Here is a 14748-nt window from a genome sequence, read left to right as displayed (position 1 = left end):
GATGACGACTTGTGACTACTGTACGCGTCGTATTTGGTAGAGAACTAGAGATAGAGAGAGAGAGCGTTGCTGTTGACTTTGTTTTTTGCTAGAAAGCGTTGCTGTTGACTTGATCGGAATATTATAATGTAAAGAGGAAGAAGAAGGACAGTTTTGACTGCATGAGATGAGCAAGAATTATCTTTATAATAGCAGGATGTGCGAGTCAACCCCCGTCCCCATTCTCCTCCCCAATGGCGTCCACAAGATTTTCCTACCTCCGCGAAAACGAGCGGCGAACGGCACCTGCAGTCAGCACTCGCGACTCGTGAAGTTTCGCAGCTGATCACACCTCCTCCCCCAAGAGTACTCAAAAGACTCCAGGCTAATACGCTGCGCCTTACTGAACACAACGGGAATTTCGAACGTGATTAGCAAAGCTAAGCGATACCAGCACACTAGCACAGGACGTTTCGTTCATGTTTCGGCAAAAGCGGACCATACTTCTCGAGCTGTCCAAAGTCTTAAAAGAAAAAATAGTAAGAGATCATTTGTGAATTCACGTGTCGATGTTTATATGTCGTGATAATTTACTCAAATCGGGTTTACTCATCACGAAAGAAAATATTGTGGACACAAAAGAGATCCAAGGACATTTATATATAGGCCCAATTCCTTACCAAAAAAACCCCAACTTCATGTGCAGTTTCAATTTTGTCCCGAACTTTTTTTGTCTAAAAGAACCCTAACTTTAAGGTTCAGTCCAATTTCTGTTCCCAAACATTTTTTTTTGTTTAAAAAAACCCATACTTTAGATCTAGTCCCAATATCTATCATTGAATTTTTTTTTTGTAAAAAAAAACACAAATTTTAACTCTAGTCCCAAATTTTCCTGAAACTTTTTTTTATCTAAAAAAATCACCGACTTTCAATCTAGTTTCAAATTGGCCCCCCCGGTTAACCTTCCGTCCAAAAATCACCATTAGTTGTATACATTTCCACGTTGGTAACAAAATCCATGTCGGTAAGGTGACGTGAAAAATCATCTCCAAAACAAAATCATTCTTTGATATGAAAATTAGGGAAATTAAGGATGACTAAAGGCGATTTTTTAATGGAGGGCTAACGGTAAAATATTTGAAACTAGAGTTAAAGTTGATGATTTTTTAGACAAGAACAAGTTTGGGGCCAATTTGGATTGGACCTTAAGTTAAAGGTTTTTTTTTTCGACAAAAAAAAGTTTCGGACAGAATTGAGATTAGATTAAAAGTTAAGGGTTTCTTTGGGAGATTAGGCCTATATATATATTATAACAATAATTTTGACAATCCAAGGATATAAAGGAAAATTGTTTCTCCACCTATCCCAAGAGATGTAATGTCAAGTCACAATGGCCGTTAGCATGCAACTTGCTACCATTTGTTTTTTTTTTTTGTAGTTGATGATTTGGACTTCCTCATTAACGTTGATTCTACCCTATTCTTTCTCGACTTTTCAAAATATGCAATCTGTTTTTTTTAATGATAATAAAGTGGTTTGAAAGAACAAACGTTCCATTAAAATATAGGAAGCTCCTTCTTCTTAGCCACACAATCAGGAGTCTTGACTGACTAATTGGGCTCAGAGATAACCATTAGTCTTACCATAGATTGTCCATTTCTCATTGATGCTTATATGCTTTGTCTTTTCTGTGGTATTCTGAATTCTCATTCTTCCTGACCTGACCCAGTCTTGGTCCGACAATACAAAACCTAATACGGCATACAAATGCCTTTTTGCGCCTGAAAAATTGTCTCTAATCGTAATTTGTCTTCTTCTTTTTTTTTTTAAAGTTGTTTGACTTCATCAAATCTTCTCTGTTTGTGTTTTTTATGTGAAAATTCTTTTGTCAAAATAATGTAGATTTGCTAAATTGAGATGCGAATAGCACTGCATATAATGATAGAGTAGTTGATTCGGCTTGTTCCACGGGAGAATTCAGCCCTGAGATTACTCACGTGAACCCAAGGAGTATGCGAGTTGGCCATTTCAAAGATCCGTGAAACCCTTTTTCTTCTTCTTATATATATATATATATATATATATATATATATATGTGAAAGTTTTTTCTCTTTCACCTCGTCTTGCTTGCCGGATTTCAACACTCGTCCATTTTATTTATTTCACACGGTGACCGAATCAAATCTCGAAACCGAGCCATCTCTCCTCTCTTTCCACGCTGTGGCCGACCACCTTCGCCGCTAGCACATTCACCATCACTACCTCCGGTCCAGTGCCGTTGCCGCCACTTTGTTCACCAGCTACATCTCAACTAGGGGTAAGCATAGTTCTAGGATAGAACCAGGAATCAAAAAACCCACCGGTCCGATTTCAAGTTACTCTGGCATATATGCAGAATAGGTTCCAAGTTCCAAAAATTGAAAAATCATTCCGATTGGTAGCTTCCAGGTGACCGACTCTGGAACCGCTCGCCCCTAATCTCAACATTACCGTCTCTAGATGTTAGGGATACCTTTGCCACCTTTGAGATTCGGCCAAGATCTCATTAGTGACCGCTTAGTTCGGCAGAACCACCTCCTGTGGAGCCCGTCATTGACACTTAGAGCTTAGTGGACGGCGACGAGACGGAGCTAGTTGGTGACCTCAAAGCTTTATCACCACGGCGGTGATGGCATAGAGTGCGAAGGCTACCATCGACGGTAATGCACACACCACATCGGCGATGACAACTGGAGGGGCCAAGCATAGTATTGCGTAACGGGAGAGAGAAGAGGCAAAATTGAGGCTTTGAGGAGTGTTTTCCTCGCGTGCACGTTTCAAATCTGAAAAAAAAAATGTTCATAGCATACAAACTTAGATTGCGTGTTTGTGGCAATTCGTACCACCTCAGTGTACTATAATTTCTATTGAAAAAGCTAAACTTTGATTTATCTAACATTCGAATCGTTTTCAAATTTCTCAACGTCATGCTCTTTTGAGCGTGTCAAGTTGCGTTAATTCTTTCAGAGTGACTTCAACCACAAAGCTTAATTGCTGTGATATGATGAAGGATAAATATTACCCAGACGTATTATATCAAGAATTCGTGGAGATCACACCGGATCACCCTAAAATTTCATATATGTAGATGCGCAAATCGTCTTTGTGATTGGTTATGTTCATAAAAATCACTCATAAAATGAGTTTACATATACAATTTTTTTTCCATCCACGACGCATCCGGATCTCTCTATTTAAAAATAATAAATCAATCTGATTGGTGCACATGATCTCAATAATGTGCCTGACTTACTCTAACATCTTAACACCATAAGAAAATTATTTTTGTTGAAGTAGGTTGCATGAGGGCAGCCGTTGATGACCATAGGATTAGGGAATAGAAGATTCGATCGGGAGGAGTTTATTATGTTTGCTTTTCTGCAACTAATTTTGTTACTTCTTCTTCTTTTTTTCGTTTTTATACGAGTCCATTATAATTTTTATTTAATAGCTTTTTCCTAATAATAGGAAAGATTTGTCTCCTCATATGGTTGTTTTTAATTTACACAAGTAAGAGTTTGTAAATTTTTAATGCGTGCTTTAAAAAAGAAAGAATTTTCATAATATAAACTTAAAACACTTCAGTATTTAAACTTGCTTCAATGGGAGTCTTTGGTTATTTTTGCCCCAATCGAAAATAAAGAAAGAAAAATTCCTTTATCTACACTTTATACTTAAAGAACCCGGTATTTTGAAATTGGTTCCTAGCAAAATCAATATCTGTGCGAACAACTAAATAGAACAGAGCAAATAAAGCGGTAGGGATATATCAGAAAATTACACATTTTATTAATCTTTCGTGTTGTAGCTTGGAATTATTTATGAAGAACAAATGGTCAAAATAAAGATATAACCCGCGAACAATTAACTATGCTATAATTGACTAAGTATATCAACTTGTGGCCTAACAACATAGGACATATTCAAATCTTGCCTAACTATGCTTTGATACATCTTTCATTTGTAACCCCGTCTGCTTAAATTATATCAGCCCTAATTTTCAAGGAATTGTCTTGTTTAGTTTCAAGTTGCCTAAACCTATTGTACGGCATGCAATTCATTCATAGACCTTTCAATTGTACCAATTTTGTCTCACACCTTACAATTGTGCCAATTTAATCATAAACATTTCGATAATTAGCCAATTTAATCCTAAACCTTCTAATGATTTGCCAATTTATTCATTCCGGCAAATTTTGATTGGAAACCACTGACGGTGGCGGTCCGGAGAGATGGGAACAGGCTTAGTGTTAAAGTTTGACACTGACCTAACTATATATAATTTAATAGGACAAGCTTAATCCAATGTTTTCTTCATCGCTTAGCCCGGACAGGTTGCTTCTAGTGGACAATGGGCACATCCAATAATCTAGTTTCCATTCAATGCGAAGACATTACATGTTAGGATTAGGTCAAAATAATGACCAAAGGGACATGTGGGCCGAATATCGTTCCTATTCGCTGACCGAGTATAACTAAACCATCGATAGTTACTCCAATTTGTCTTGTACTTAACGTACTTAAAGATGAAAAAAAAAATGACATCTTTTTCGTTGTGCAAAGAACAATATCAAAAACAATCTAATATATATGTTAGGATTGGGTCAGAATAATGACCAATTGACCGAGTATTACTACGTTTAAAGAACGATATTGGTAGCTACAATGACTCTTACTAGTGGAGGCCTTAACTGCAGTCTTCGCATACCATGTCACTCCTTGATTTGGACAAAAAGGTTTGTTTTATGATGGTTTTCGTCGTGTACTTTTGGCCTTTAAACACCGATCATTCCGTGATCCGAGAAAGGACAAGAAGAGAACGGTGTTTTTCTTTTTGAGGGTGTCCCAGAAAATCAATAGTTGGAATCGATCCGTTCCTTGAAATTCATGATCCCGATCAAGACTTTTAGATCAGTTAGGTCGCCATTGATTATAATTGAAAGAAGTTTTCAACTTGTCAACTGCGGAGCCGGCCAAGCAGATTGAGTTGATTTGGTTGAGTTGATCTTGGGAGATAAATTGCTTCCCAATTCGCGTTACGCCATGCCAATCGCTACCTTATTCTTATATCCCGGTTTTTCGTTTCGTAGCGTTCTTTTTTAATTGGAATTCTATTTATCCCTATTTCGAAACGTTACCGTGTGTTCTTCAAAAATATTTGGGATTGTTTTACGCTTAATTGATCTTGCCAACATGTGCCGAGCTCGATGCTAGAATACTTGCTTGAACGAGATGAATGTACATTCGTCTCATGTGGTGCTGGGCCTGCCGGCATGACTTATGCGGCGCCAAGCAAGCAATAAATTTAGCAACACAAGTCGAACTCGAATGGAAAAATTCCAAAAAAAATTCCTAAACCTATTGCAATTGTGCCAATTCAATCCTAAATCTTTTTTTTTTGTCAATTGATTCCTATATTTTTTGCATTTGTGCAAATTCAATCCATCCGGCCAATTTTGGCCTGAAATTATTAATATGGATGCCAGCCGTCTTATGTGGCACGATTGCATTTCTTTTCTTTCTTTTTCTCTTTCTCTTTTTTTCTTCCCTTCTTCCACTAGCCGGTCTTGATCATGGAGGTTTACTATTTCTGGCTCAAAAGCGAGGGCCGCCGAGGTCGATCTTGCCCAATTTTGCACAAATACAAAATGTTTAGGACTCAATTGGCCCAAAAAAAAAGTTTAAGTCTGAATTGATAGGATTGCAATAGTTTTAGGACTTTTTTTGGTAATTCTTTCAACTCGAAAAGGTCGAACTTACCGGCATTCTTGGCCCACCACACCTCAACACATGTAATAAATCGTAGTCTTTCGCTTCAATTATTAATTAAGCAGAGTGCAAATTTGTCATAAGACGCTCGAAATTGAATTCAGAACGCCCATGTGGACCATCGTTTCCGGCCGCAACGCTTCGGTCAAAACCCAAATATTCTCCTTTCTAGATGAAAACGAAAAATGCGTGTATAGCTTAACCCTTATTTATCTAAAGCCGGTCTGCCAATCTCAGATTATTGGCCCTGCGGATTTGATTCATTTTTGTGTTCTTGAAATTGAACGGAGTAGATGTCTGGCTCTTTCTGGTCAATATAAACAGCAAACATAACAATTTCTAAGCTTTCGATAGTCCGAAAAATGAATTATTTATTTATAGCACGTTCGATATTCGAAGACTCGAAGCACACTCATTTTGTATATCGAAAATGCGAAGAATTGATTAATGCAATGTCTGTGATTTTGAGAATCGAATGATAAATGAAAAGTTAATTACGAATCATATTTGTACTTCGATGCCAAAAACCATGAGAGGGGCGTTTTTCCATGGTTCATCATATTAGTAGGGGTCTCGTACGTGGTCTCGAATTTATCTACTTAAGTTGATTTTCTCATCATAAGAAAAAAGATATTTCACTCCGTAGCGATCGAACAAATAAATCGAAAAGAATTCATCACTCTTTGCTTAGCAAGTAAAGTTGTCCTTGTATCCCAGTTCCCATCCAACTTGCTACCTCAAAAAAGAATATAGCGTTCAAAGAATCATAAGCGGTCGATTCCCGCGCGATACGCTTTGGATCAAAAGAGTTCCCTAATTCCAACAAAGTTTCCTTTGTTTTTGGGGACAGAGGAAACTTGAAGAATTCCCTCCTGACCACGTGGGAGAAGACCTTGCATAGAACATGTTTCGGTCTCCTTCCACACTCAATGCAGAAGGTCTTACCCACAAAACGAAAAGTAGGACTTGACTTCTTCAAGTATCTGCATATGCGTATGATTTACTGTTAAGTCTTTTGGAGAAAAGAACGGGAAAACTGGAATCTTCCGAGGTGAAGGTCTGATCATCATCTGTTCCTTTCAATCTACCAGGGCTTCGCATGGTCCGCTCCGCTAACATCACACGTCAGAAAGACTCGAACCTAAGCAAGTCCTTAGAAGGCTTTTATCTCGGTCCTCATCCGGACCTCAGGATGTAAAACTTCTAGAGGGGATTTCCGCTTCCTAGGGAAGACAAAAATACAAGAGAAATTGGGGGTGCGAGGCGTGCAGGCACCGGTACGTTAAAATGAGGAGAAGGGATCGTCATCTGTTCCTTTCAGTCTACTAGGGCTTCGCATGGTCCACCACTCCACCGACTTTGCACGTCATAAAGACCAGTTGGTATCAGTGACCGAAGGCCCAGAAGGTGCAAGTGAACTTAGACTAGCGTAAATAGATAGCGTTTGATGCCGAAACGCGATAGAAAAATTGACTGAACAAGAAAATTCGACAGAAGAACAATTCGTCCTCCAAATATGATTATCAAATCAAAAATATCCAAGTCTGCTAAAAAGAAACCCTAAAACAAGTTTATATAACCCCAAACCAAGCCCTACTAGGATTAGGAAACATCAAAACGTAAAATTACGAAACTACCCTTTACTAAATTAACCCATAAAAAAATACTAAAAAAAAGAAAAACCCATCTAAACAATCTCGAATCGCGAAAATCCATCGTTAGTCACGGCCAAAGGCGTGAGTATTGATCAGCACGCCGTTTCGCTTCAGCCGACCAAATTTGAGCTCAATCCGACATCGTTGACTTCAAGCCCGCCTGTTCGTCCAATCGCATAACGGGTCCGCCGGTCCCCTAAGTGCATCAGCGTTGTTTGCTGTTTGATTTAGCTGGAGACCCACTTCAATACCTAAGAAAGACCAGGAAAGATGCAGTGTTTCTGCTCAAGCCTCAAGCCAGTGAGATCTTTGATTGAAGTAAAGTCTAGCAAGGATGAATCATGGTTCAGTGACTCCAATTGGCTCTAACTCCCTTTTCTCGAGAATGCTTTCGAGGAAAAGTCTCGGCGTTCTTAATTGAAAGTAGGCTCCACATGGGCTTCATCGAACCTAAGGATTCGAGAGTATGTCTGCACCTATTGCATCGATAATAGTTTGATTTTGAGTTCGCCTTCTTCTTTTGCATCGACAAGGATGTCCCTTGACTTTTTTTTCTTTTCCACACTCTGATCCCACATTAATTCGTTCGTCGCAATTTATAACCGAACAAATGAATCGAGAATACTTTCATGCTGCATTTTTGTTTTTTGATAATCCACCGGCACGTTTCCGGAGAGTCGACGATTTGAAAATTCACGATATGTCTTGCAAACCCAACAAACAGGTTAAGTACGGATCTTTGGACTATGCAAATAGTCTCGATCCAAAGTAGTTTGCACGCGGTTGGTGATTATAAACCGATAATCTCTAATTTCTGATATGAAAATCCCTTGACGCCCAAGCCAATCAGGCGAATCCCATTGGTTTGAAAACTTCGGCAAAAATGTGTTTGTTGGGGTTGAATCCGGGTCTATTTGAGGCTGCTTTTGAATCCGTGGATCCTTCCATCGTTCCATTACGTATACTCCACGAGAGGGGAAGAAACAAACTGCATCATAAAGGATCGAAGAGAAATATCGAAGAAGGACCACGGGTGCGACATCGATCAATGTCAGGAGACGCAGGGGGCGGTGGAGGTCCATGCTCAGTTGAAAGACGCGTCTTTAAGTTTGATGGCGGGGTCCAAGCGTTCGCAGAGCCCAGCTTGCGGGTCCTCTCGAACACCATGCGAAGCTTCATCACCAGTCACAGTCAGGTTGGTGACCGGTCGGTGCAATTGCAGTTGGACATGGAGTCCTAACTCGAGGGGACCAAGTACGGGAATTTCGTTAAAGCAAGAGAGGTCGAGTCAAGAGGACCTTCACGAGCAATTAATTCTAGGCGAAACGATGCAACCGAACACCTAAAGGCTTAATTAGAGAGCGCGACGGCATACCCGAACAGAACCCAGTCCCCCTTTCAAATCCAACTGGTCTGGTTCTCAGTTCTACATAAGGAATCGGACTCACAAATCGGCCAAAATTTCTTTTTTATTTTTATTTTTTATTATGAAGCGAACCCTAATTAGTGAATTATTTTTTACTTTTATTGTTGAGAAACTCCCACTTGTAGAGAATAGAATAAACCAAAAAAGAAAGAAAAAAGAATCATCGGTTCCGAGACCGACCCTAGAACCAAAGCGGACCTGTTCCAAGACCGGGTGGGCCTGGTCCTAGTCCACAAATTAGGAACTGATTCTGCTCGATCCGGTTCCACATTCTGGGTGGGATCACCCCTACTAAATCTACCCAAGTCGTTGAAGTCAATTGAATGCAAAAGTGTCTGGCCAAAAAAAAAAAAAATTGGCCCCAATTCAATTGGTGTTTCATTGTATATTCCATGTTATAACAGAAAGGCCGATTTAGGCTTTACTGTGTTCTATTTTTAGTGCGAAACCTGTAAAAAAAATTTGAAAATTTTCAGAGACTTAAGTCATAAGTCGAAGTAGTAAGTTGCTTTTACATATTCGATAGCACATTTAAGAGCAACATCATTACTTTAGTTAGAAAAAAAAAAACCATCTCCTTGTGTTTTTAGTAGGGAGAGATGCAGGGATTACATTACCATGTAATTTCGATACTAAGAAGAGAAAAAAAGTAAGCACGAAAATTTACAATGACCTAAGTACCTTTTATGTACATAGAAGTATAGATGAAAAAAAAAATAAGGACATAAATGAGAAAAGAGAAATACGTGTATTTTGCATTCGTATGCGAACGGAGTAAGATGAATTGAAAAATTCCATGAGACTAATCTCGAGTGAAGAAATAAATCCATCATCGTCATTTCCTCTCATCTCCCTCCGTCTATCTATACAAACCATCAATTTTTGAAAATCCTGTCTCTTCTTCTCGAATCTCTTCTATCATATACTTCATATTTTTGTTTAGAATAAAGCTGGTTCACCACTAAACTTTACCCCATTTATATAGCTCCTTTTATAGGACTAATTCCCTAAAAACCCCGAACTATGTCTAATTTAAATTCTGCTTTGTTGTCTCAAAAAAATTTTCAACTCTCACTATAATTCCAAATCTGTCCACATTTCTAATAATCACCATTGATTTCATCAATATTATCAACATGAACCTATATATAGGTTTTACAGGGTTTTGATGAAGACACGGGTTCTGATAATGAGCCTCTAATTGATCCTAATGTTGATAATCTTGAAGGAAACTAGTGGCGATATTTGGACGCATGAGTAGATTTTGAATTGGATTGAAAGTTGGGGACTTTAGTTAGATAAAGAAAAGCTCGGGGAAGAATTGAGATTGGACCTAAAGTTGATAATTTTTTAGAAAATTAGGCCTCCTTTTAAAATGATGCGGAAATGGCAAAAAACCAAAAACTTGAAAGCCCGGCCCTACTCGAAATTCCTTGGCCTGAAATGGATGGGCCGGTTGCCGGGCCCTTTTCATCTTTTCGATTTCGGATGGACCGACATTATAGAAAATAAAAAGAAAGATTTTTTCCAAAAAAAAAAAATCTTCCATTCCAAAAACATCGTGATTAAAAACTATTTATAAATTTTTAGGGTAGGTATTATCTAGATAAAAAAATATCCGTATGAAATTAATTCTATGAATAACCATCGAAACTATTATATTTCCAATTACAATCAAAAGCTGAAAAAAGTTTCCAAAATAGAACATATTCAAAATAGATTTCGTCAATGAATTTATCATTACACGTCGAACTTTTCAATATAAGATATATAGAAATTCATGCGTGAAAGAATATTATCATAATAGGTGAAGAACACAACCCTGTCGCGGAGCATGGGTGCCGCCGAGATAGCATAATTAGATAGGGCATTAAGCTTAGATGTCCATGCTAAGGATGAGGGCTCGAGATAGGATGTCTAGTTTGCCCGAGAGTGAATCGAGTTGTTCGAAAGGAGGGCGAGTCGGTGAAGGAGGTGGAGTTGGTGCATTCGTGGAGAGAGTGGGGTTGAGTCGATGGACGGGCCGGTGCAGCAGAAAAGATAGTTCTGGAGAACGAGACGAATAAATGAGAAAGATGGGGGGAAAATAAAAGAAATCATTTTTCCCTAATCGATTGGAAAATGTTTTCTCGGACCACTCATTTTCCACGCCCCAAACACCAGTGCAAAAAGTTTTACCGGGAACAAACACGGCCTAAATGGAAAAGAAAGAAAACATTAGTCATGGAAGGAAAATCTAATTCGGAACAATTTGTCCTCCACCAATCCACATAATAAGCAAGAGACCCAAAACACCACCACAACAATAACAACAACAACAAAAAAGAAAACGATGAAGTTACATGTTAATTTATGATTTCGAGAAATGCGAAAATTGAAAAACTTTGTATTTAGCCCAAAGGAGCGCGCAATCCTCTCACCAAACCCAAGCCCCACTTTTTAGACCGTTACTGGGCCGGGGCCCGCAGGAGCGCGAAGAACCTGTTTCCGCCATTTTTCACCCAAAATTTCAATTTCAAAGCACCACCGGCAACCCACTCCCTCCTCCTCCTCCTCCTCCTCCATCCATCTCCATCTCCATCTCCATCTCCATCTCCATCTCTCTCTCTCTCTCTCTCTCTCTCTCTCTCTCTCTCTCTCTCTCTCTCTCTCTCTCTCTCTCTGTGACAACCCTTTTGGCCGCTCCTCCGCCATGGATCTTCAGCCCGCGCAGGTTCCAGGTACGCCCTCTCGGTTGCCTCCCGCCTAGACCACACTCTTCGTTCTTCGTCCGCCACGTCTTGCTTCTCTCTTCCTCTTCGGTTACGTTGGTCTTCTTGCCGTGTGCAAAGCAGGGAAGTCTCAGCCGCCGAGAGAAAAAGCTGGCAGGAAAACGAACGCACCGTCGAGGGCCGTCGCCGCCAGAGATCCTCCGGTTTCCAGGTGGGAATTCCTCGCCGCGGCTCTCTCGACGTCGTAATCCGACTTTGTTTCTTGGGAAGTTTTATCCCCCTGTTGAGGACCCTCTGTTTTTTTTTTCTTTTTTTGTCTTTTTTCAGGCAGAAGCGCGTGTTCGGTACGTCGCGGTGCACCAACGTTCTGGCGAAGCCGGCGACGGAGAAACCCGCTGCGAAATCCGCGACCGGGGTTCACCGGAAACTGGCCCAGTTGGCGCCGAAAAGCCCATTAGCCGCCGGTGCTGCTCTAGCGACAGCTGCTGCGGAGAAAACATCTCTGGAAAGAACGGAGACTAAGCCGAAGGAGAAGAGCGTTTGCTTCGAAGAGGAATCGCCTAAGAATCTGGGCGATGCGCCGGCGGAGAAAACACCTCCCGAGGGAGCGGATTCTAAGCCGAAGAAGAAGAGCGTTTGCTTTGAAGAGAAATCGCCTAAGAATTTGGGCGATGCACCTGCGGAGAAAACATCTCCCGGGAGAGCGAACCCTAAACCGAAGAAGAAGAGCGTTTGCTTCGAAGAGAAATTGCCCAGGAATTGGGGCGATGAGAGTGCGGTCGGGCCTCGGACCCCGGTCCAGGCGCCCTTGGCTTCTGTGGCGAAGCCGAGAAGGTCCGGGACGCCCTATCACACGGCCGAGAACTGCAGCAAGTGCAGATTCGATAGGCTGGAGTCCGCGTCGTACTGGCTCGGCCAGATCAAGCTGGCGGAGCCCGTCGGGAAGCATTTCGTCTCGGCGAATTTCTTTCGGATGGCTCTGGAATGCAAGGCTGAGGTACGTATTGTTTATGAAGAAGAACTCTATAATTTATGCATGACCCGAGAATTCTTGAAAAGAAGAAAAAAGATGAATAGACATTGGCTTTATAGATCATTCCTATGCACTTCAATTATTGGGTATAGCAGCAATAGAAAACGAGTCTCGTTAGCTGATAGCAATCATGTACAAACAACTTATGAAGAACTTCTGATTTGTTAAAATCTGCAATTGATGGTAAATCGTCTCTACTGATGAAGGCAAGTCATGAAGTTTCGCTTATCTGTAGAGAGGCAACATTTAGGTTTCATTCCGCTAAAAGTTCACTGCGATGATTCAATTTGTGCTTGCAGTAGATGGTTGCTTGAGATTCAAAATTTCTGGACAAGTATATAGTATTCGGTCTAATAGCTTGCGATTTAAAGCATACCCTAAATGTGAATTTGAATCTGTCATAATTTTGGTTCCTTCATGTTCGTGCCCTCTTCATTGGTTTCTGATTTAGTTGTTTCCTTTGTGCTCTGCATCGTCAGCCCATCCGGAGCCTGCGCATCGAGCTGAAGCGGTATCTGGCTCGGCACCTGCACTTATCGGAAGAAGCCGAGTGGAGAAACTTGTCTCTCGGCTATGGTGGAATCCTGAAGGATGAACCCAATTCGGGTCCCCGAAATCCGGATAGTGGGAAAGCGAGTGCGAGGCTGAGCACCGGAAGCAACCATGAGGATCGAGAACAGCAGGATGCAAAGGACGAGCTCATCGACTCGAAAGGGGAATAAGCAAATCGGTCTTGAGATTGCAACAGCATCTAGTCCGTCGGTCGTTTGTGTATTTGGCTTCGATTTAAGCAATCTTTTGCTTTTCGGGTTTTGTCAGGGACTCGATATATATATGTTAGTTTCGTGCCGGAACTTTCGAACGACGATGAGATCTCTGAAACATGAGATGCCAGTGCAAGTGAAGTGAACTATGGCACAACGTAGTTTATCCACAGTCAATTCAGACTTCAGATGTCTCTGGGATACACCCGGTTTGATGCAGTGCGAGCATTCTCTATGCCGTGAACTGAAACTGGCAGGCCCTTCATTGAAGAATCATGAATAATATCACGACTAGGGTTTTGCATAGCCTAAACATTATAGTTGATATCTTTCATTGGGTATGCTTTTTTTATTTTATTTGGTAAATAAAAGTAAACAGAATACAAATCAACGTCTAAAATCTATTATCCTTACTCTATCACTTAACAAAACATGAATCAATTCTGCAGGACGAAGTGGGTATAACGTAGTGCCTAAGCCCTTCTTTATTCCAAGATTGACAAGTCAATCGGCAAGGATGATATATTTTCCGGAAATTATGTTGTACTTTTAAACTCAAAATGAGAGCTCAGCAATTTTTTTAATGTCTTTTAGCATATTTTTAATGTCATCCATCATGGTCTATTTGTTGTTAAGTTTAATAATAACATTTGAGTCCATCTTGATGATAAGATCATCATTGGGTCCGATTTTATTCATCTAAGGTGCAAATTAAATCACGAGAACAAAATTCAGATTATAGAGATGAGAAAAGGATTACATCCAAAAGAAAAAAATAGCAAACATAATCTCTGTACTTTATTTATGTTAACTCCCAAAAACAAAAAGGAGAAAAAATATATTGCTCATGTTAGAAATTATTGCGCGCGGATTATTTAGGAATCTAAATTGTGCACGACTATTATGTGCTATGTAATAAATTATTTTTGATAAAAATAAATAAATAAATATCGTTACCATCTTAAGTTATGAAAATGACACAATTAGTCTCTGAACTTTGGTCCATGAACTTTTAATTTGTTTAACGCAGTTTCTAGATTTTTGGTTCATGTTCAACCTAATCCTGAACTATATGAAAATGGTCAATATTGAACATGTTAATGCCAAAAATTTATGGATCACATCAAACAAATTGAAAATTCAAGAACCGCATTACACATCGGACAAAATTAACAAATTATTTGTGTCGTTATATATATATCATTACCTCGGTAGTTTTTTCATTTGTGGAGCGATGGACGGGTAATAACTAAACGAGATTATTTTTTTTATTTGCAAAAGAAAAGAAAAGTTCGGACAGGAATTAAAAAGAGAAGGAAAATGGAAAAACTCCACTTGGGGCTTTTGTTCTTAATTGGTTCTTTTTTTTGTC

The 14748-nt window shown here is 39.8% G+C and overlaps 1 protein-coding gene across 2 annotated transcripts; it reads left to right on the top strand.

The window, feature by feature from the left end:
* The first annotated feature begins 11490 nt into the window (after positions 1 to 11490).
* On the top strand, positions 11491 to 13553 carry LOC115674385 (uncharacterized). 2 transcript variants are annotated; one of them, XM_056312944.1, is made up of 4 exons: positions 11491 to 11588; positions 11703 to 11790; positions 11907 to 12576; positions 13092 to 13553. In XM_056312944.1, the coding sequence occupies exons 1-4, from the start codon at positions 11561 to 11563 to the stop codon at positions 13332 to 13334; spliced, it is 1029 nt and encodes a 342-aa protein (XP_056168919.1). In that variant the 5' UTR covers positions 11491 to 11560; the 3' UTR covers positions 13335 to 13553. The 2 variants fall into 2 exon arrangements, with proteins under 2 accessions (XP_056168919.1, XP_030452632.1); XM_030596772.2 differs by having other exon boundaries at positions 11497 to 11588; positions 11700 to 11790.
* The last annotated feature ends 1195 nt before the right edge of the window (positions 13554 to 14748 follow it).

This window comes from Syzygium oleosum, unplaced genomic scaffold (assembly GCF_021117445.2).
Source record: "Syzygium oleosum isolate NSW1041296 unplaced genomic scaffold, Sole_v2.1 Sole_v2.07, whole genome shotgun sequence".
In the NCBI taxonomy this organism is placed as follows: domain Eukaryota; kingdom Viridiplantae; phylum Streptophyta; class Magnoliopsida; order Myrtales; family Myrtaceae; genus Syzygium; species Syzygium oleosum.
This window is presented reverse-complemented; position numbering and strand designations above follow the sequence as displayed.